The sequence below is a fragment of the Spermophilus citellus genome (assembly GCF_964194105.1).
Source record: "Spermophilus citellus genome assembly, chromosome: 17".
NCBI classification, from domain to species: domain Eukaryota; kingdom Metazoa; phylum Chordata; class Mammalia; order Rodentia; family Sciuridae; genus Spermophilus; species Spermophilus citellus.
In genome coordinates this window covers 42395254-42416398 of record NC_138199.1, presented here as the reverse complement: position 1 = coordinate 42416398, position 21145 = coordinate 42395254, and the positions used below count along the sequence as shown (strand labels likewise).

Sequence of the window (21145 nt, the reverse complement as noted above, 5' to 3'; positions counted from 1 at the left end):
ACAGTCCATTGATTTATAGCACTGAGTAGGATTGCATTTCACAGATGTCCCATGGTATGTTCATCCATTCACCCAAGAACAAGGAGCTGTTTTCCAGTTTTTTTTTTTAAATTAGAAACTTACTATAAGTATTCATGTATAAGTTGTTGTGTGAATGTACGTTTTAATTTTTCTAGGGTTAATACCAAGGAATTAACTACGAAAGGCTGCCTCACTGTTTTCCAGAGTGGCAATATCATCTGGTATTCCCACCTGCAATGTCTGGGAGTTCCAGTTGCTCCACATCACTTGTCAGTGTTTTGCTTTGTTTTATTCTAATTTTAGCCTTTTTGATAGGTGTGTGGTACTATCTCATTGTGATTTAATTTATATTTCCCTAATGCCTAATGTACATGGACACAATACTCATTTTGTTCTTTTCAGAATTGTTTTGGTTCTAGTTCTTTTGCCTTTTCACATACATCTTAAAATAACCTTGTCAGTATTTACCAAAAAACTTGCTGTGATTTTTTGACCGACAGTGTATTGTATCCATACATATATTAACGGGGGATAAATCACATCTTAACAATATTGAATCTTCTGTCCAGAAACAGGGTATGCTTTCTCATTTATTAAGTTCTTATTTTATTTCTTTGATCAACATTTTGTAGTTTTCAGCATATACATCCTGTACATACTTTGTTAGCTATATACTATGTTCTTCCTTTTTTTTTTTTTAAATACTTAATTTGTTGGCTTGGTGTAAATTGCAAAGTCTTACACTTTATTTATTTTTTTTAAAGAGAGAGAGAGAGAGAGAAAATTTTTTAATATTTATTTTTTAGTTATTGGCGGGCACAACATCTTTGTTTGTATGTGGTGCTGAGGATCCAACCCAGGCTGCACGCACGCCAGGCGAGCGCGCTACCGCTTGAGCCACATCCCCAGCCCCTATGTTCTTCCTTTTAAAAGTGATATTCAATCTGGGAAATTTCTTGTGTAAGCTCTTTGGTAGTTAATTCACCTCTGTAGTTGCCATTCTTTTGAAAATTCTTACTGAAATAATTTCTAAGCCTCCCATATATTATCTTCAGTTTTTTTTTCATTTAAAAATTTTTTATTCTGTGGTCAGAAGAAATTTCCTCAACTTGATCTTCCAATACTTTGGTTGAAGTTAAAGTTTCTGTAAATATATTTTAATTCCCAAGAAAACAGAGGGTTTTTTTTCTAGTTTTTTCCATACAATCATGTACTTATATTATAGACATTGTAACTTCTTACTTTCCTCTGAAAAAACTAATTATGAACTTTTTTAAAAAATAGGCATCTTGGGGCTGGGGTTGTGGCTCAGCAGTAGAGCGCTCACCTAGCATGGGTGGGGCCTGGGTTCGATCCTCAGCACCACATAAAAATGAAGGCATTGTGTTGTGTCCATCTACACCTAAAAATAAATATTAAAAAAAGAAACACAGTCAAAAACAAATAAACCACAATTAAAAAAATAAGCATCTTATATTCCTTTCATTATTTTAAGCTTTCTTCTTATTCATTTTTTAATTTATTTTGTTTTTCTTTTTCATATTAGAGGCCTTCTTTAAATGACTGTGATTCTGGTTGTCTTATCCATGTAGGAGGTTGCTTAGAACCCCCACATACAGGCAGGGCTTTTATACTGATGGATTTTACTGTAGAGCATCAGATGGGAAATCAGCAATTCACTGGAGAACCAAGTGCCAATATATCGAGGACTATTTTTCTAGGGTGGTTATTTCTACAAAGGGGAAAAAAATCTTGTTTTTCTTCTCGTTAAGTTATCTGCTAGAATTTTGCACTAGGTTAAGGAGGAGAATGAAATGCACTTTTAGTCCTCTTTTAGTCAAGGAAGTTCCTACCTATGTCCTCCTACCATTTACATTACCTGCTTTTGAGTTTATGACCCCTAACATTACAAGAACTTTTATGTACAAGGCAGGATTGGCATTGTTTTCAAGAGTCCCTTGTTTTTGACCCATAACACTTGATCTTCTTGTCAGGTTCTTTATGATGACTTGGTGGACACAGCAAGTTGTCTACCCAACAGTGATTCCTTTGTCTGATTTCTACCAAAGTGCCTGGAAAATTCAGGAATTTATGTTCTCAGATAATGTAATAGCTGGGAGTATTTATGTGATATAACCAGTAATGACCCATAAGACAGAGGGGTGTCCCTGGGGAGTTGCTGGAGACTTCTCTTCATGATTAAAGGCACGAGATGCAACAGGAGAGAGAAACTGCCCCCACGACCTTCTTCACTTCAACCTTTGAATGAAATTGCGTGGGGTCATGCACGATGATGCAAGCCAAGGAAACCACCTTGGCCCATGAGGGAAAGGCCCAGAGCATCCCACATTCAGGGAACCAATCAATATCTTGATAGCTTAGAGCCAGGGAGCCACAGCTGACTCATCGACTTTGATCCTCTGATTTTTCTTAGTTACCTTTATGTCCTCCTTTAAAAAAATCCCATCTCCTTTTCTTTTTCACCACTTTTATCCTCTCATTCCTTTCTATCTTTAAAGGGACTGAAGTGGAGCAGGATGAGTCAGGGACACAGGTAAAGTTATAGGCCCTTTGCTGTCTTCATTACATCTTTTTTGAAACAAGATGGGCTATGAATAAATAAACAAGCTGCTCCCCATATGTCCAGTCTCAACTCTCCCATCTCCTCCTCCTCGTTGTCATGGTGACCTTCATCTGTGGGTCATTTGCCTGCATAATATCCTCCATTGGTTTCTTATGTCCTAAGGATAAAATCTAAATTTATCCAGCTGGTCCCTTGAAGCTCTTTAGAATCTTCTCCCACCCTCCTCTCCCACCATCTCCCCTGGGCTCCAGCCTTGCTGAAGCACTTGGGGTTTCTGGGATTTATGCTGTTGCCATTTCACTCTGGGGTCCTATTCTTCCCGCCAGAAACACACTTCTCCCTCCTTAACACCAGCTTCTCCTCCCTCCCAGAACATGGCTAATGGCCCAGCCCCTTAACCTTTGGCCATTTCTCCAGTGGAGCTGCCTTCACTCTTCAGTGCACATCTGTGTTTCTGGGCCAGTGTCTCTCTCTCTCTCTCTCTCTCTCTCTCTCTCTCTCTCTCTCTCTGTCTCTTCATCAAACTGTGAGCTTCTGAGAACAGAGTGCATTTCATAAAAAATAACCAGCATCAAGCATAGAGGTATACCCAGACCTACCTCTCCTGCTCCTCAAGAAATTTGATCTTAAATTATGAATTCCATCTTTAACAAAAATTTGCTAAATATCACCAGAGCAGTGGCACACGCCTGTAATCCCAGTGGCTCTGGAGGCTGAGGCAGGAGGATTGTAAGTTCAAGGCCAGCCTCAGCAAAAGTGGGGTGTTAAGCAACTAGGTGAATCCCTGTCTCTAAATAAAATACAAAATAAGACTGAGGATGTGGCTCAGTGGTTGAGTGCCCCTGAGTTTAATCCCAAGTACCAAAAAAAAAAAAAAAAAAAAAAGCCAATTATCCACAATGGACTAGGTATGATATGACAAAACAATACGTGACTTTGTAATCATTTATATAATAGAGAAAAAAGAGAAACTCCACATCCCTTAACACTTTTGTTGTTGAGATCTGGTGTTTGCTGCCAGCATTTAAAGTGGTTCCAGTGAGCCTTATTAGCTTACACAGCCCTGGCTCTCAGTTCAGAGCTGCCATTAAAAGTTCACCAGCTCCAGGAGAGTGGAGGAGCCAGCTTAGCCCTCCCTTAGGCTCTGACCTTCCACTGGGACACAGCAGTGAGCCAGTTCCCAGGGGATATTGCCAGTAAAGTTAATAACCTCTCATTTGAATAATATTTTCTGTTTTCCAAACTCCTTCATCACCATGAGCACATTTATCCAGAATCCTTGCTGTGCTTGTGCAGGTGAGGAAACAGAGGTCCTTGGCATCAGGTAATGGAGAGGGCATTGGTAGCATAGTCTTGCATGTAAAATCCATGACCAATCCCATGACTGGGAACAAGTTATGTCCTGTCTCTAGGCCTCAGTTCCAGTATAGGTAAAAGAAGAAAGTTGATTAGATGACCTCTTAATCCTCCACAGAGACTCAAAATTTTATGATTTTATGTCTTGCTCAAGATTTCATGGCTTATTTGTGGCAGAACCATGGCCAGGATCTAGGGTTTTGGGGCCCAGCCCAAGGCTTACATCATACCACAAATAATCCATGAGATCCTCTAAGAGAACTCTTTCTTCCAGATCAAGTGGAACTCGGCCAAATATTTCTCCCTTGTCCATTGTTGGGATAGAAATATTTGGCCAGAGAGAAAGACCAGGCAAAGAAACATGGCAAAACATTTTGCACTTAAATCTGGGCCATAAGGAAGAATGATCTGGGTCATAAGTGGAAAGTTGGTCAAAGTACTTTTTGGAGCAATTTCGGAAGGAAGAGAATGAAACTCGGTCCCTGGTCCTCAACCTCCAATAAGGCAGCTCTTAAGAGCATAAGGTGAAAGTAAGTCTGATTCCATAAACAGAGAGACAAGTTCTGGAAGGTAATGTATGGCAAGTAGGGCAAGGCACCTAATCAAGGTACGTTGTGAGAGCTTTGTGAATCTGTCAGACTGTCTTAAAGTTAAAGCAGGAACAAGATGAGGCTTTGGATGAGGAAAATAATCCAGGGCAATTGGCCAGGGAAGATGAGAGACCACCAGAGCTGTCCATCTCCTTAACTCCCACTCCCTACAGCAAGGAGGTGACACTTCCAACATACACGAGGGGATTCTGAAGATTCTTTCCAGGTATGAGTTCAGGCTGTCACCAAATGGGATCCGAGAAGATCCCAAGAAGGGAAAAGGGAATCTCAAGTCAGCTCTGGTGGTTTCTTGACTTACATTACAGAAAAGAATTTCAGGATGCATCAAAAGAGGCACAGGCAAAATGTATTCAGGAAAGCAAACAATAGAGCAGGATCCACATTCACACAAAGGAGAGGGAGTCCGGATGCTCTAGAGTGACACATGCTTTTTGGTGTCTCAGGCTTCTTTCTTTTTTTTCTGATGCTTAGGGCAACTTTCTAAGGCTTCTTGTATAGGAAACTTTGTAAATGGCAAGCGTGAGAGGTACGAGGGGTGGATTCAGCTTAATGAGCTCAATTCTCTTGATTGTGGTGCATGGAGCAGGTCACAGTGATCTAGTTCTTCTGAGAATCTGCAGGTTGACATTGTCTAATTAACAGGTAGCACTTGGACTGCATTCATACTATGGGTTTCTAACATGGTGTGGCTGATTAGGAGCTGGGATTTGCGATTACAGCCCAGTATCAATAAAGGGCATCAGAGCACATAGTCCCTAGCCCAAGAAAAGATCAAAATTCAAAATTTGAAATATGGCTTATACTGAATGTGTGTTCCTTTTGTGCCATGTAAAGTTAAAAAAATGTGGGTGGAACTATCGTAAGTTGGAAACTCCCCCTTGTTTGTCTTAGGGATTGAACCCAGGGGTGCTCTACCACTGAATTACATCCTCAGCTCTTTTTATTTTTTATTTTCAGACAAGGGCTTTCTAAATTGCTGAGGCTGGCCTCAAACTTGTGATCCTCCTGCTTTAGCTTCCTGATTAGCTGATATTAGAATCATATGATACTACTGCTCCTGGCTAAGTTCCCTGTCATCTTGATTAGAGCTGACCTGTGTAGCCAAAAGAACATTGCAGATCTGATGGCATGTGACTCTAGGTCACAAAAACATTTTGGTTTCTAAGGTGCTTTCTTTTTTTAATTTTTTTAGTTAATTAACTAAAAATTTTAGCCAATTTCCCTTAATAATACCTTTATTATTAAGGGAAATTGGTTAAAAAGACATTAAAAAGAAAACAAGTAGAGATTCTGGAGCTGAAAGGTATAATACTTGAAATAAAAAATTTACTAGAGGGTTCATCAGGAAATTGGATCATAAGAAGAAGAAAATTAGTGAACCTGAAAATAGGGTAAATGAAACTACCCAGACTGAAGAGAAGAAAAAAAGAAATGAAGAAAAATAAACAAGATCCCATCAAAAACCACCAAGCTGACTAATACACATTGTGGGAGTTTCACAAGGAATAAGAGAGAAAAGGGATAAGAAAAAAATATATTTAAAGAAATAATGGTTAAAAAAAAACCCCTTTCCCTATTTAATGAAAGACGTGAATCTACATGTTCCAAAAGACCGATGAACTCCAAACAGGATCAATTTAAAGAGATTCACCCTGATGCTCATTATAATCAAACTGCCAAAGACAAAGAGAGTCTTTTTTTCAGGGGGGGATACTAGGGATTGAAGCTGGGGGTGCTTAACCACTGAGCTACATCCCCAGCCCTTTCTGTATATTTTCTTTAGAGACAGGTCTCACTGAGTTGCTTAGGGCTTTGATAAATTGCTGAGGCTGACTTTGAACTTATAATCTTCCTTGCCTCAGCCTCACTAGCCACTGGAATTACAGGTGTATACCACCATGCCCAACCCAAGGAGACTCTTATAAGCAGCAAGAAAAATTCCAGGAATTCTCAGTAGCATTAAAATCCAGTTTCTTGCCAGAAATTATGGAGACAGAATTCTGGAATGTGGTGGGTTGACATGTTTTAAATGTTGTGGAAAACCCCTATCAACTAGGAATTCTACCTTTCCTTTCAAAAATGAAGTAGTAGTAAATATATTAATAGATATACAAGAGCTAAAGGAACTCATTGCTAGGACTGCCCTATCAGAAATGCTAAAGGGAGGCTTTCAGGTTGCTGTAAAAGAACAAATCATACAAAAACGATGATCGCTGATAAAGGTAAGTACAAAGGTAAGTATAAAATCTAGTATTACTGTATTTTGGTATGAAAGTCCTCTTTCTGTTTCCTAAATGGTTTAAAGACAAATGCATAGAATAATCATAAATCTATGCAACAGGTACACACATGTAAAGAAGTAACTTGTGGAAATAACATAAAAGTAAGGAAAGTGATGGAATATAAGCAGTGTTAATGCATGTTATTGAAGTTAAGTTGGTATCAAACTAGATTTGGACTAAATTTAAACTAGATATTTATGTATTTAGGATGTTAACTGTGTTCTCTATGGTAACTTAACTACATACAGAAAAAAATAAAGAGGAAATCAAAGTGATACACTGGGAAAAAACAAACAAGCAAGCATCACAACCAAACACCACAAAGGCAGTGTTAGAGAAATCAAGGGGGAAAACAATATAAGACATACAGAATACAAAAATAGCACAATGGCAGAAGTAAATTCATATGTGTATATATATATATATATATATGTGTGTGTGTGTGTGTGTGTGTGAGATATGTATATGTGATATATATGTATATATATATATATATATATATATATATATATATATATATTTAGTTGTTGATAGAACTTCATTTGTATTTATTTATATGTGTGCTCAGAACTGAGTCCAGGGCCTCACACATGCTTGGCAAACACTTCACCACTGAGCTACAACCCCAGCTCAAGAAATACATTCTTCATATCAATAATCATTTTAAATACAAATGAGTTATACTCACCAATGAAGAGGTTAGAAGAATGAATTAAAACACTGTAATTCAAATATGTGATGCTTATAAGAGATTCACTTGAAATCTAATTTCAAAAACAGGTTTAACATGAAAGGTTATGAAAAAGATACTCCATGAAAAGAAAGATAGAATGAGATCAATATAAAAACAGGGGACTTGAAGAGACACCACTATGGCAGAGAACTGATGTCATCAGACTGCGGCAGAGGAGATAACTTCATTGAAACCTGCGGCTACAGCATCAAATAAATTTATAGGAATAAACAGTAACTCAGCAGTCAAACAGAACAAGAAGTAACATGAGCAGCTTCAAAAAGCAAGGAAGAAAAGGAGTACAAACAATGCAGGACAGCCTAAATATTCAGGAGGACCTAGAGTCATCAGAAAAATGGTCATATAAAGAACTCAAGGAACACCTTAGACAGATGGAATGGAACCTTAAAGAGGATACAAGACAGCAAATTCAAGCAGTGAAAGAACACATTGAGAATGAATTACATAAACAGATAAAAGAAGAAGTTAAGCATCTTTATCAGGAGATAGAGATTATAAAAAATAATCAAACAATAATTCTACAAATGAAGGAAACGATAAACCAAATTAAAAACTCAATTGAGAGTATCACTAATAGAGTGGAGCAAGTAGAAGCCAGAACGTCAGATAATGAAGACAAAATATATCATCTTGAAAAGAGTCTAGCCAACTCAGAAAGGCTGGTAAAAAATCACGAGAAAAACATCCAAGAGTTATGGGATAACATAAAAAAACCAAACTTACGAGTCATCGGGGTAGAAGAAGGTACAGAGATTCAAACCAAGGGAATGAGTAACCTGCTGAATGAAATAATTACAGAAAACTTTCCAGAAATAAAAAAGGAAACAGATATACAAATTGAAGATGCATACAGGACACCGAGCACACAAAATCACAGTAGACCAACGCCAAGACACATTGTTATGAAGATATCCAATATACAGAACAAAGAGAAAATATTAAAAGCTACAAGAGAAAGGAGACAGATTACATTCAGGGGTAAACCAATAAGATTAACAATGGATTTTTCATAACAGACGCTGAAAGCAAGAAGGTCATGGAACAATGTATTTCAAACACTGAAAGACAATGGATGCCAACCAAGAATTCTGTATCCAGCAAAATTAAGCTTCAGGTATGACAATGAAATAAAAATCTTTTATGATAAACAAAAGTTAAAAGAATTTGCAGCCAGAAAACCAGCATTGCAAAGCATTTTGAGCAAAACACTACACGAGGAAGAAATGAAAAACAATAACCAAAACCATCAGTGGGAAGTGCCTCAGTAAAGACAGAGGGTGAGGGGAAAGATAATCATGGAGAAACAAACTAAATTTTTTAAAAAAAGGATAAACAATCAAACATGGATGGAAGTACAAACCATATATCAATAGTAACTCTGAATGTTAATGGCTTAAACTCTCCAATAAAGCGACATAGGCTGGTATCATGGATTAAAAAAACAAATCCAACAATATGCTGCCTCCAGGAGACACATCTGATTGGAAAAGACATACACAGGCTCAAGGTAAAAGGTTGGGAAAAAATATACCACGCACAGGGTCCTCGTAAGCAAGCAGGGGTGGCCATCCTCATATCGAATAAAATCGACTTCAAGACTAAGTTAATCAAAAGGGATAAAGAAGGTCATTATATACTGTTAAAAGGAACCATTCAGCAACAAGACATAACAATTATCAATATTTATGCACCAAATAATGGTGCTGCGACATTCATAAAACAAATTCTCCTCAAGTTCAAGAATCAAATAGACCACAACACAATAATTATGGGTGACTTCAACACACCTCTCTCACCATTGGACAGATCCTCCAAACAAAAGTTGAATAAAGAAACTATAGAACTCAATATCACAATCAATAGCCTAGACTTAACTGACATATATAGAATATATCAACCATCATCAAATGGATATACTTTTTTCTCAGCAGCACATGGATCCTTCTCAAAAATAGACCATATATTATGCCATAGGGCAACCCTCAGTAAATATAAAGGGGTGGAGATAATACCATGCATTTTATCTGATCATAATGGAATGAAACTGGAAATCAATGATAAAAGAAGGAAGGAAAAATCCTACATCACATGGAAAATGAACAATATGTTACTGAATGATCAATGGGTTACAGAAGACATAAAGGAGGAAATCAAAAAATTCTTAGAGATAAATGAAAATACAGACACAACATATCGGAATCTATGGGACACAATGAAAGCAGTTTTAAGAGGAAAATTCATCGCCTGGTGGTCATTCCTCAAAAAAAGAAAAAACCAACAAATAAATGAGCTCACACTTCATCTCAAAGCCCTAGAAAAGGAAGAGCAAACCAACAGCAAATGTAGCAGAAGGCAAGAAATAATTAAAATCAGAGCGGAAATCAATGAAATTGAAACAAAAGAAACTGTTGGTTCTTCGAAAAAATAAATAAGATCGACAGACCTTTAGCCATGCTAACAAAGAGAAGAAGAGAGAGAACTCAAATTACTAACATACGGGATGAAAAAGGCAATATCACAACAGATGCTGCAGAAATACAGAAGACAATTAGAAATTATTTTGAAAACCTATATTCCAATAAAATAGAAGATAGTGAAGACATCGATAAATTTCTTAAGTCATATGATTTGCCCAGACTGAGTCAGGAGGATACACACAATTTGAACAGACCAATATCAATGGATGAAATTGAAGAAGCCATCAAAAGACTACCAACCAAGAAAAGCCCAGGACTGGATGGGTATACAGCAGAGTTTTACAAAACCTTTAAAGAAGAATTAATACCAATACTTTTCAAGTTATTTCAGGAAATAGAAAAAGAGGGAGCTCTTCCAAATTCATTCTATGAGGCCAACATCACCCTGATTCCGAAACCAGACAAAGACACCTCAAAGAAAGAAAACTACAGACCAATATCTCTAATGAACCTAGATGCAAAAATCCTCAATAAAATTCTGGCGAATCGAATACAAAAACACATCAAAAAAATTGTGCACCATGATCAAGTAGGATTCATCCCTGGGATGCAAGGATGGTTCAACATACGGAAATCAATAAATGTTATTCACCACATCAATAGACTTAAAGATAAGAACCATATGATCATCTTGATAGATGCAGAGAAAGCATTCGACAAAGTACAGCATCCCTTTATGTTCAAAACATTAGAAAAACTAGGGATAACAGGAACTTACCTTGACATTGTAAAAGCTATCTATGCTAAGCCTCAGGCTAGCATCATTCTGAATGGACAAAAGTTGAAGGCATTCCCTCTAAAATCCGGAACAAGACAGGGATGCCCTCTATCACCACTTCTATTCAATATAGTTCTCGAAACACTGGCCAGAGCAATTAGACAGACAAAAGAAATTAAAGGCATAAAAATTGGAAAAGAAGAACTTAAATTATCACTATTTGCAGATGACATGATTCTATACCTAGAAGACCCAAAAGGGTCTACAAAGAAATTACTAGAACTAATAAATGAATTCAGCAAAGTGGCAAGATATAAAATCAACACGCATAAATCAAAGGCATTTCTGTATATCAGCGACAAAACTTCTGAAACGGAAATGAGGAAAAACACTCCATTCACAATATCCTCAAAATAAATAAAATACTTGGGAATCAACCTAACAAAAGAGGTGAAAGATTTATACAATGAAAACTACAGAACCCTAAAGAGAGAAGTAGAAGAAGATCTTAGAAGATGGAAAAATATACCCTGTTCATGGATAGGCAGAACTAACATCATCAAAATGGCGATATTACCAAAAGTTCTCTATAGGTTTAATGCAATGCCAATCAAAATCCCAACGGCATTTCTTGTAGAAATAGATAAAGCAATCATGAAATTCATATGGAAAAATAAAAGACCCAGAATAGCAAAAGCAATTCTAAGCAGGAAGTGTGAATCAGGCGGTATAGCGATACCAGATTTCAAACTATATTACAGAGCAATAGTGACAAAAACAGCATGGTACTGGTACCAAAACAGGCGGGTGGACCAATGGTATAGAATAGAGGACACAGAGACTAATCCACAAAGTTACAACTATCTTATATTTGATAAAGGGGCTAAAAGCATGCAATGGAGGAAGGATAGCATCTTCAACAAATGGTGTTGGGAAAACTGGAAATCCATATGCAACAAAATGAAACTGAATCCCTTTCTCTCGCCATGCACAAAAGTTAACTCAAAATGGATCAAGGAGCTTGATATCAAATCAGAGACTCTGCGTCTGATAGAATAAAAAGTTGGCTCCGATCTACATATTGTGGGGTCGGGCTCCAAATTCCTTAATAGGACACCCATAGCACAAGAGTTAATAACAAGAATCAACAAATGGGACTTACTTAAACTAAAAAGTTTTTTCTCAGCAAGAGAAACAATAAGAGAGGTAAATAGGGAACCTACATCCCGGGAACAAATTTTTACTCCTCACACTTCAGATAGAGCCCTAATATCCAGAGTATACAAAGAACTCAAAAAATTAGACAATAAGATAACAAATAACCCAATCAACAAATGGGCCAAGGACCTGAACAGACACTTCTCAGAGGAGGATATACAATCAATCAACAAGTACATGAGGGGCTGGCGATGTGGCTCAAGCGGTAGCGCGCTCGCCTAGCGTGCGTGCGGCCCGGGTTCGATCCTCAGCACCACATACAAACGAAGATGTTGTGTCCGCCTAGAACTAAGAATAAATAAATGTTAAAATTCTCTCTCTCTCTGTCCCCCTCTCTCTTTAAAAAAAAAATTAAAAAAAAAAAAACAAGTACATGAAAAAATGCTCACCATCTCTAGCAGTCAGAGAAATGCAAATCAAAACCAGCCTAAGATACCATCTCACTCCAGTAAGATTGGCAGCCACTATGAAGTCAAACAACAACAAGTGCTGGCAAGGATGTGGAGAAAAGGGTACACTTGTACATTGCTGGTGGGACTGCAAATTGGTGCGGCCAATTTGGAAAGCAGTTTGGAGATTCCTGGGAAAGATGGGAATGGAACCACCATTTGACCCTGCTATTGCCCTTCTCGGACTATTCCCTGAAGACCTTAAAAGAGCATGCTACAGGGATACTGCCACATCGATGTTCACAGCAGCACAATTCACAATAGCTAGACTGTGGAACCAACCCAGATGCCCTTCAATAGATGAATGGATAAAAAAATGTGGCATCTATACACAATGGAGTACTATGCAGCAATAAAAAATGACAAAATCATAGAATTTGCAGGGAAATGGATGGCACTAGAGCAGATTATGCTTAGTGAAGCTAGCCAATCCCTAAAAAACAAATACCAAATGTCTTCTTTGATATAATGAGAGCAACTATGAACAGAGCAGGGAGGAAGAGTAGGAAGAAAAGAGTAACATTAAACAGAGACATGAGATGGGAGGGAAAGGGAGAGAAAAGGGAAATTGCATGGTAATGAAGTGAGACCCTCATTGCTATTCAAAATTACATATAAGAGGTTGTGAGGGGAATGGGAAAATAAACAAGGAGAGAAATGAATTACAGTAGATGGGGTAGAGAGAGAAGATGGGAGGGAAGGGGAGAGGGGATAGTAGGGGATAGGAAAGGTAGCAGAATACAACAATTACTAATAGGGCATTATGTAAAATTGTGGATGTGTAACCGACGTGATTCTGCAATCTGCATTTGGGGTAAAATTGGGGGTTCATAACCCACTTCAATCTAATGTATGAAATATGATATGTCAAGAGCTTTGTAATGTTGTGAACAACCAATAAAAAATAAATAAATAAAAGATTTTACATCTATTTAAAATAGTGTAAAAACCAATTTATAACTTTAGTCAAGATTTTAAAGAAACCTTTCTTGAGGTTGAATAATAAATAAATCTGAACCTTCTTAAACATGAGAATTAGTGACATGGGGGGGGATGGCTGACACTATTTTAGATATTAATTTAAAAGCTTCTATAAAGAAATTATATTAAAAGAAACAAATAATTTGGTTGAATAAAGAGATTATTGAGTAAAAAAAAATAAAGCTAGAGAAGAAAGAAAAGGGGAACTCCATTGCTGAGAGCCACAACCAAGTCAGGATGGCACCTGGCATTTTGCCAGAAGGAGTGGTTGAGAAGTAACACCATTGAGCCATTAAGATGATGATAATTAAGTTAAGCTGTGTATAATTATTAAGATAATGACTGATTGCTGTAACTGGATGATGCTGAATTGAAACAAGCTGTGTATTCAGTTGTGTATGTGGACCTCTGCTGTCCGGCAATGGGGCAGCTCCTGCTACCTAGGGTGCCTGCTACTTTTGAGTTCTCTCGGAGTTCCCGTTGAGTTCCCGTTGGTTCTTGCGGAGTTTCCGTGGGGTTTGGGCAATAAAGTAGTTCCTGTTTTGAACCTACAAGTGGCTTGTGACCTCCTGGTTATTTGTGCTCAGCCAGACTGCGGCACTCCATGAAAATGAAAGAGAGATCAGTAGAGGAGAGGAAAGGGACCAGGGGAAATTATGGGGAATGACATTGGTCAAATTATATTGTTATATCATGTGCAAGTATGAATATGTAACAATGAATTCCATCATTATGTACAACTATTACGCACCAATAAAACGTGGAGAAAAAGGAATGAAGTATTGATATATGCTACAACATAGATGAAATTTGAAAACACAAGTGAAAGAAATAAGACATACATAAAAACCCATTTCCACTTATATAAAATGTCCAGGAAAGATTAATCCATAGAGACAAAAAAATTACTGGTTGCCAGGAACTGGGGAGAGAGCAGAATGAAAAGTGACTCCTAAAGGATACAAGGTTTCTTTTAGGAGTGATGAAAGTATTCTGGAATTAAATAGCAGTGGCAATATGCAAGCTTGTAAAAATTACTGAAACTCACTGAATTGTATATTTAAATGATTTTTATTGGCACTGGGTATTGCATGAAGCACTGAGCTTCATCACAGTTCACACTTTTCATTTTGAGACATGGTCTCATTAAGTCGCTTAGCGTCTCACTAAATTACTGAGGCTGACTTTGAACTTGTGATCCTCAGCCTCCTGAGTCAATGGAGTTACAGGCATCTGACACCATGCCTGACTTTAAATAATGGTTTTTAAGGTATGTGAATAAATGAACTTAGTTTATATTGAGAAGGTCCCTCTGGCTGTGAAGAGAGCATTCCAACAGTTGGGATGAGAAGTATATGTGAGAAAGGCTTCAGAGCTTCTCTGGATGGGGTGACCTAGACTGTTCTAGGATATAGATGGCTTTTCCAACTACAAGGGCAATAGAAGGTGGACACATTTTCCTGTCCATGGTGCTGAACATAAGGACTTTGGTTCTCATCACCTCCCTGGCAATTCACATGCCTTCAGGGCTTTCATTCTTCATCTTGGTCCTATGATCTCTACTCCTGAACTGTTGGCCCCAAGACAGTCTCTCAATGATTGTGTGCATCTGATGCAACAGCTCACAGACTTTTTAATAACTCCCATTGCTCCTTTGACTTCAGCAGTCTGAGCTCAGCTTCACTTCAAGAATTAAGCCTAAGTTTTGTCCTCCGAGGAATATCCCTTCCCTTAAGGCCAATCCTATATGTGTTCCTGGTCTGAGAGAGGACAGAAGAATACAGCTGCAGGACAAGGGTGACCAAGAAGATGCGAGGCTCTAAATCTCCTTGGCCACTTTGGGCTGGAGGTAGGTGAGGCTCTAGTGTCCTTCCTGTGGTCAAGTCAACACTGAGGAATCTCCTGCCAAAGCCTATGGTGAGACAAGTGTGGGGAGGGGAAGGTATGAAGAAGCCACTGGGCAAGAATTCTGGAGCAATGACATTTGGAGAACAGCTACGTGTATCTAGAACTAAGACTTTTATCTACGTTGGTTTATGTGTTGGGTGGAATTTAGGACAGAAGGTGGGAGAGAGAGCAGAATATAGACATGCACTGTTCTTTCCCCCACCTCCCACATCCACCATGCAGCTTCTTCCCACCCCTAGGAGAAAATACAACCAGGTCTTATTCTTACACTTCCCACACTCTAGTGTTTCCTTTTTAGTTCTCTTCTCTTTCTCCACCTTCCTCCTTCTCCTGCCTACCACCTCTCCCACTCACTCCTGAGTTTCATTCCTTCCTGCTTCCACCCTTTCACCTTAGCCTCCCTGTTCTTAAAACTTGTGTTTATTGAAAACTATTATTGTTCCCAAGTTGTCACAGAGTAGATTCTCTCTTGTTTTTGAAGCCCACGTATTCCTCCTCCCCTGCTCCCTCTTTGTACCACGTGGACTGATTTCCTAAGAGCAGAGACCTGTGGAAGACATGACTGGGGAACAGCAGAAAGGAGCCTGGAATCCTTCCCTTTCCCCATGCATTTGTGTCCTTCCCCTATATCTCGTTATTTCCTTTCCTGTCTAGAACCCCTCTAAATGTACTCTCTGTGCAGGAAGGTGGGAGAAGCATTCCCAAAGATTCTTGCAAGTTTGCAGAAAGAGTGCTGATTGTGCTGAGATGATGCTTGTAGGTTCACAAATCTGATCATGTTAGGAAGTAGGATTCCTGGATTTCCTTCAAGATTTCTCAAACAGCACTCTGTCTTCCAATGTCTCCTCTCTTCTCAACTCTCAGTGGTCTGGCCCATCACAGCACTCCATCCACCATCAGGCAATCAAGCATTCATTTGGGAACCACTTGTAGAAAGGCTCTGTGGGCTCTAGGTGCCACAGTGTACTCAACTTCCTGGACTTGCAGTGAAATTACAATCCATATGACGGGACAGGGCTGTCCTCATGGAAAAATGCCAACACGTGCAGTGTTATAGAAGAGCTAACTGTCAGTGAACCTTCAAAGAGGGGTAGATTTTAATAGGAAAGACAGTAGCATAAATGTAACATTATTTTCCTATGTACACACATGGAATTCTATAAGTGAAACCCCATCATGGCTACCCACAAGAATGGGGTCTTAATTAGAATAAGATATATCCTATGCTTGTATAATTTTATCAGAATGGATTCTACTGTCATGTCTAAGAAGAAACCACAAATAAATTTAAAAAAATGGGTAGAATTCTGAAAGGCAGTTCTGGTGGAGCAGGGCCGTGACCCAGTGAAAAGCTCTAAGACAGAGGAACCCAGGAGGAGATCAGCTTGGTTGGAGTCAAGGAGTCCTAGAGGGGAGAAAGGAAGAAGAGATTGGTGGTAGGAGTGCAGATTCTGGGGCCAGTCAGACCTGGCTTAGAATTCCTGCTCTGCTACTCATTTTCAGTGTGATCTGGGGCAGTTATTTACCCTCTTCAAGCCCCAGGTCTTTTATGTATAAATATATATGAATTATTCATGTACTATACTTTATAAGCATCAGACCAATATGTGAGGATTAAATAGGATAATACTTAAAATGTTCACCATGGCACATAGTAAACACTGAATAACTGTTTACTCTGATGACAATCACATCTACTAGAACAATAAACGGTTTCTAGTAAGTGGAAGATAGGTCTAGAAAGAAAGGGAGGAGGTGAGTGGTGAGGAAGCCCCTAAGACCCATCTAAATGTGAGCCCTGTTCCACTGACAATAAATAACCATGGAAATTTTTGAAAGCACTTTGGACTAAAGGGGGAAGATGTCTTTTAGGAAGTTTACATATGTGCTGTATTGCACAGTGTGGATTAAAACGGAGCTCAACCTAGAGGCAGGCAGGCGAAGCCCATAGCGATGAGTCAGGCAGAGGAAGAACTAATGAGCCTTGGTGACAACGCGTGCAGAATGCAAGGGAGAAATCTAGCTGGGCCAGGGCATAAGAGGCAGAAATAGATCCAGAAAGGAAGGTGATGTTGGGGCAGAGAAGGAATAAGAACGATTACAGAGGGCTGGGGTATAGCTCAGTTGGTAGAGTACTTGCCTCACATGCACAAGGCCCTGGGTTCAATTCCCAGCACCATCCAAAAAAAAAAAAGAATAATTACAGAATGATAATGACAGCTCACTAGTCCACATGGCACAGGGATGTGGAGGAGAAAGGACCCGTGGCTGCCAACAGGATGTGCCCATTAAAGAGACCCTGGGAACTGTGAAGGAGAACTGATTATCAGGAGGAAAGGAACCAGGTGGTTCTGCAATGGTTCCTTCTGTCCACGGGGGTGGGGGGCTGGGGGGGCATTTCCTCTCCCCATCACTTGTACCTCTCTTCTCCTCTATTTCCTCTTGACTTTCCTCAGGGCTCTGTGGTTTCCTGTACCCTGAAATCCACACCTTCCACACCTGGGTTGTCTTTAGCCCTTGACACTGCTGGTGCCGGGTAACCCTGAGAAGTCGCTCAGTCTTTATCTTGTTTCCCTTTTGGTTTTATTGTAGTACTTCTTTGGGGTTTTATTAAAATTTTATGACTATAAAATATGAGAAATAAAAAAATTATAAAGGAGAAAAATATGTATTCAGTCAGTCCCACCAACCAGATGTAACCATTGTAGACATTGTTACATTTTGGTCTTCTTTTTTCCCTTTGCCTTTATAACATATATAAAATACATAGAGCATATCAACATAACATATTTTAACAAAATGTTTTGTAATTCTCCATTTAAAACAATAGCACTGGGCTGGGGATGTGGCTCAAGTGGTAATGTGCTCGCCTGGCATGCGCGGGGCACTGGGTTCGATCCTCAGCACCACATAAAAATAAAATAAAGATGTTGTGTCCACCAAAAACTAAAAAATAAATATTAAAAATTTCTCTCTCAAAAAATAAATTAAAAAATAAAACAACAGCACTACATGGTAAAACAAAATCCCATATAATTAAATGTATTTATTGCTAACTAGTATTTCACAAGTACCACATTTAATTTAACCGATGTCTTAGAGTTGTGCATTTGCATTGTTTCTTATTGATATTATACTGATATTTTACTGCTGTGATGAACAACTTTAACCATACATTTAAAAAATTAACTTTTGTTCTCTTAAAGCGGATGCCCAAGAGAGAAATTAATGGTCAGAGAGTACGAATCATTTATGGTTTTAATACATGTTTTCAAATTGTCTTCAGAATGATTACACTACCAGTGATTTGCTATTTCTCCAAACTCTCAATAGTGCTGAGTTTACAAGTTTTAAAAATTATTTATCAATGTGATAATTCAAGAAATGAATTGCCCCTTGTTATATTTTAATTGAACATCTTCAATGACTGATGAATTTGAGATAAGTTTGAATTCTTTCTCCATAGGTAATAATAAGCCATGAATATTTTTAAAATTTGAATCATTCAACATTTCATAAGCATCTTCTAGCATCAGGCGCATGTCTATCACATCTCTCAAGATCATAATTGGCTCTCAGGAATGAATGGAAATTCATTTATACTAACAGGTAAATTGCTGAGAGACTTGAGAGTGCTACCTGGTACTTGGGAGTGGGCTGATGGTAATGATGGTATGATTTTTTAATTTGTTTTGTGAAATTTATATCAGGCATATTATATATAAATTTTATGTACAGTTATAAGAATTACAAAATCATTTTTTGTATCACATACACTTCTAGGTGATAAAATCCATGTATTATTTTCATATCCATTCTTTCCACCATGACTTGTGCATTGTTCAAAGTAAAAATATTCAAGTAACACAAAGACATCGGGATCAAAATGAGTGTATCATTGACTTTTCATCTACCATGGAAATATTTATACACCCACCGGTAGAAAGAGTAGTGTACCAAATAGAGAGAGTAGTGTACTGAGTTTTCTTTTTACTTGTTTTTGTTTTTTTTGGTATCAGGGATTGAACCCAGAGGCACTTAACCACTGAACCACATTCCCAGCTCTTATTTTTAATGTTTAAAACTTTTGAGACAGGGTCTTGCTAAGTAACTTAGGGATTTACTAAGTGGCCGAGGCTGGCCTTGAACTTGTGATCCTACTGCCTTAGCCTCCCAAGTCTCTGGGATCACAGGCATGTGCCACAATGCCTTGCTATTGTGCTGAGTTTTAATGTATGCATCATCATTTTCCAGACATTTCCAGCAGTTTGTAATCTTGCTGCACACAGTCTTCTCCCTTTTCACAGATACCCCTCCTTTTTGCATTATGGAGATTGAATCCAGGAGTTCTCTACCACTGAGCTACATCCCAAGCCCTTTTTAAATTTTTAATTTTGAGACAGGTCTTGCTACATTGCTGGGGCTGGCCTGTAACTTGCGATCCTCCTGCCTCAGCCTTCGCAGTTGCTGGGATTACAGGTATGTGCCACTGTGCCTGGCAGTCATACTCTTAGTGGGGATAAAGGGCATAAGATAAAATAATGAAGTATGCTCTCGGCATTTCAGAAGTCAGTGATCAAGTGGGAGGTTGAGGGTTGGGAGTGTAGGGTCCGAGGATAGGGGCTGTCTCAGGGAGGCCAAGCCATGCTGTTGAAGCTACCACATACGAAGATTTCCCTTGATGCTTAAATATGTATTTATCCTCATGGAAGGAAGGCTCCCCCAAGCTGCATCTCAGAATGGCACGCAGCAGTGACTTTGATCAACTCAAACCTGACCTTCCAAAGAAAAATAATTAAATTTTCTTGATTTTTTTCTTTGCTCCTCTCTAGGCACATGGGGAAGACCCCATGGGACCACAGAACATCACATGGGTGTCAGAGTTTGTCCTTTTAGGGTTCTCACAAACCCGGGAACTCCAGAAATTCCTGTTCCTGGTGTTCCTATTTGTCTACATCACCACTGTCGTGGGAAACATTCTTATCATGGTTACAGTGACTTTCGACCCCCGGCTCCACATGCCTATGTATTTTCTGCTCCGAAATCTGGCCGTCATCGACCTCTGCTATTCCACAGTCACCTGCCCAAAGATGCTGGTGGACTTCTTTCATGAGACCAAGACCATCTCCTACCAGGGATGCATGGCCCAGATCTTTTTCTTCCACCTCTTGGGAGGTGGAACTGTCTTCTTTCTCTCCGTGATGGCCTACGACCGGTACATAGCCATCTCCCGGCCCCTCCACTACGTCACCATCATGAACACTCGATTGTGTGTGGGGCTGGTGGTGGCCGCCTGGGCAGGGGGCTTTGTCCACTCCATTGTCCAGCTGGTTCTAATGCTCCCATTGCCTTACTGTGGCCCCAATGTCCTGGATAACTTCTACTGTGATGTTCCCCAAGTATTGAGACTCGCATGCACAGATACATCCCTCCTGGAGCTCCTCATGATCTCCAACAGTGGGATGCTGGTTCTCATCTGGTTCCTCCTCCTTCTCGTCTCTTACACTGTCATCCTGGTGATGCTAAGGTCCCACTCGGGACAGGCGAGGAGGAAGGCAGCTTCCACCTGCACCACCCACATTATTGTGGTTTCCATGATCTTCATTCCCTGTATCTATATCTACTCCCGGCCCTTCACTCCTTTCCCCTTGGACAAGGCTGTGTCCATCAGCTACACCGTCATGACTCCCATGCTCAACCCCATGATCTATACCCTGAGGAACCAGGAGATGCAGGCAGCCATGAAGAGACTAGGCAAACGCCTAGTGATTTGCAGCAGGGAGTGA

General features: G+C 39.1%; 1 protein-coding gene across 1 annotated transcript; it reads left to right on the top strand.

Moving 5' to 3' along the window:
* Positions 1 to 20209: 20209 nt before the first annotated feature.
* Positions 20210 to 21145, top strand: LOC308636763 (olfactory receptor 4D1; the record flags this gene model as incomplete). Its single annotated transcript, XM_081272471.1, has 1 exon — positions 20210 to 21145. One exon carries the CDS (start codon positions 20210 to 20212, stop codon positions 21143 to 21145), a length of 936 nt encoding a protein of 311 aa, XP_081128597.1.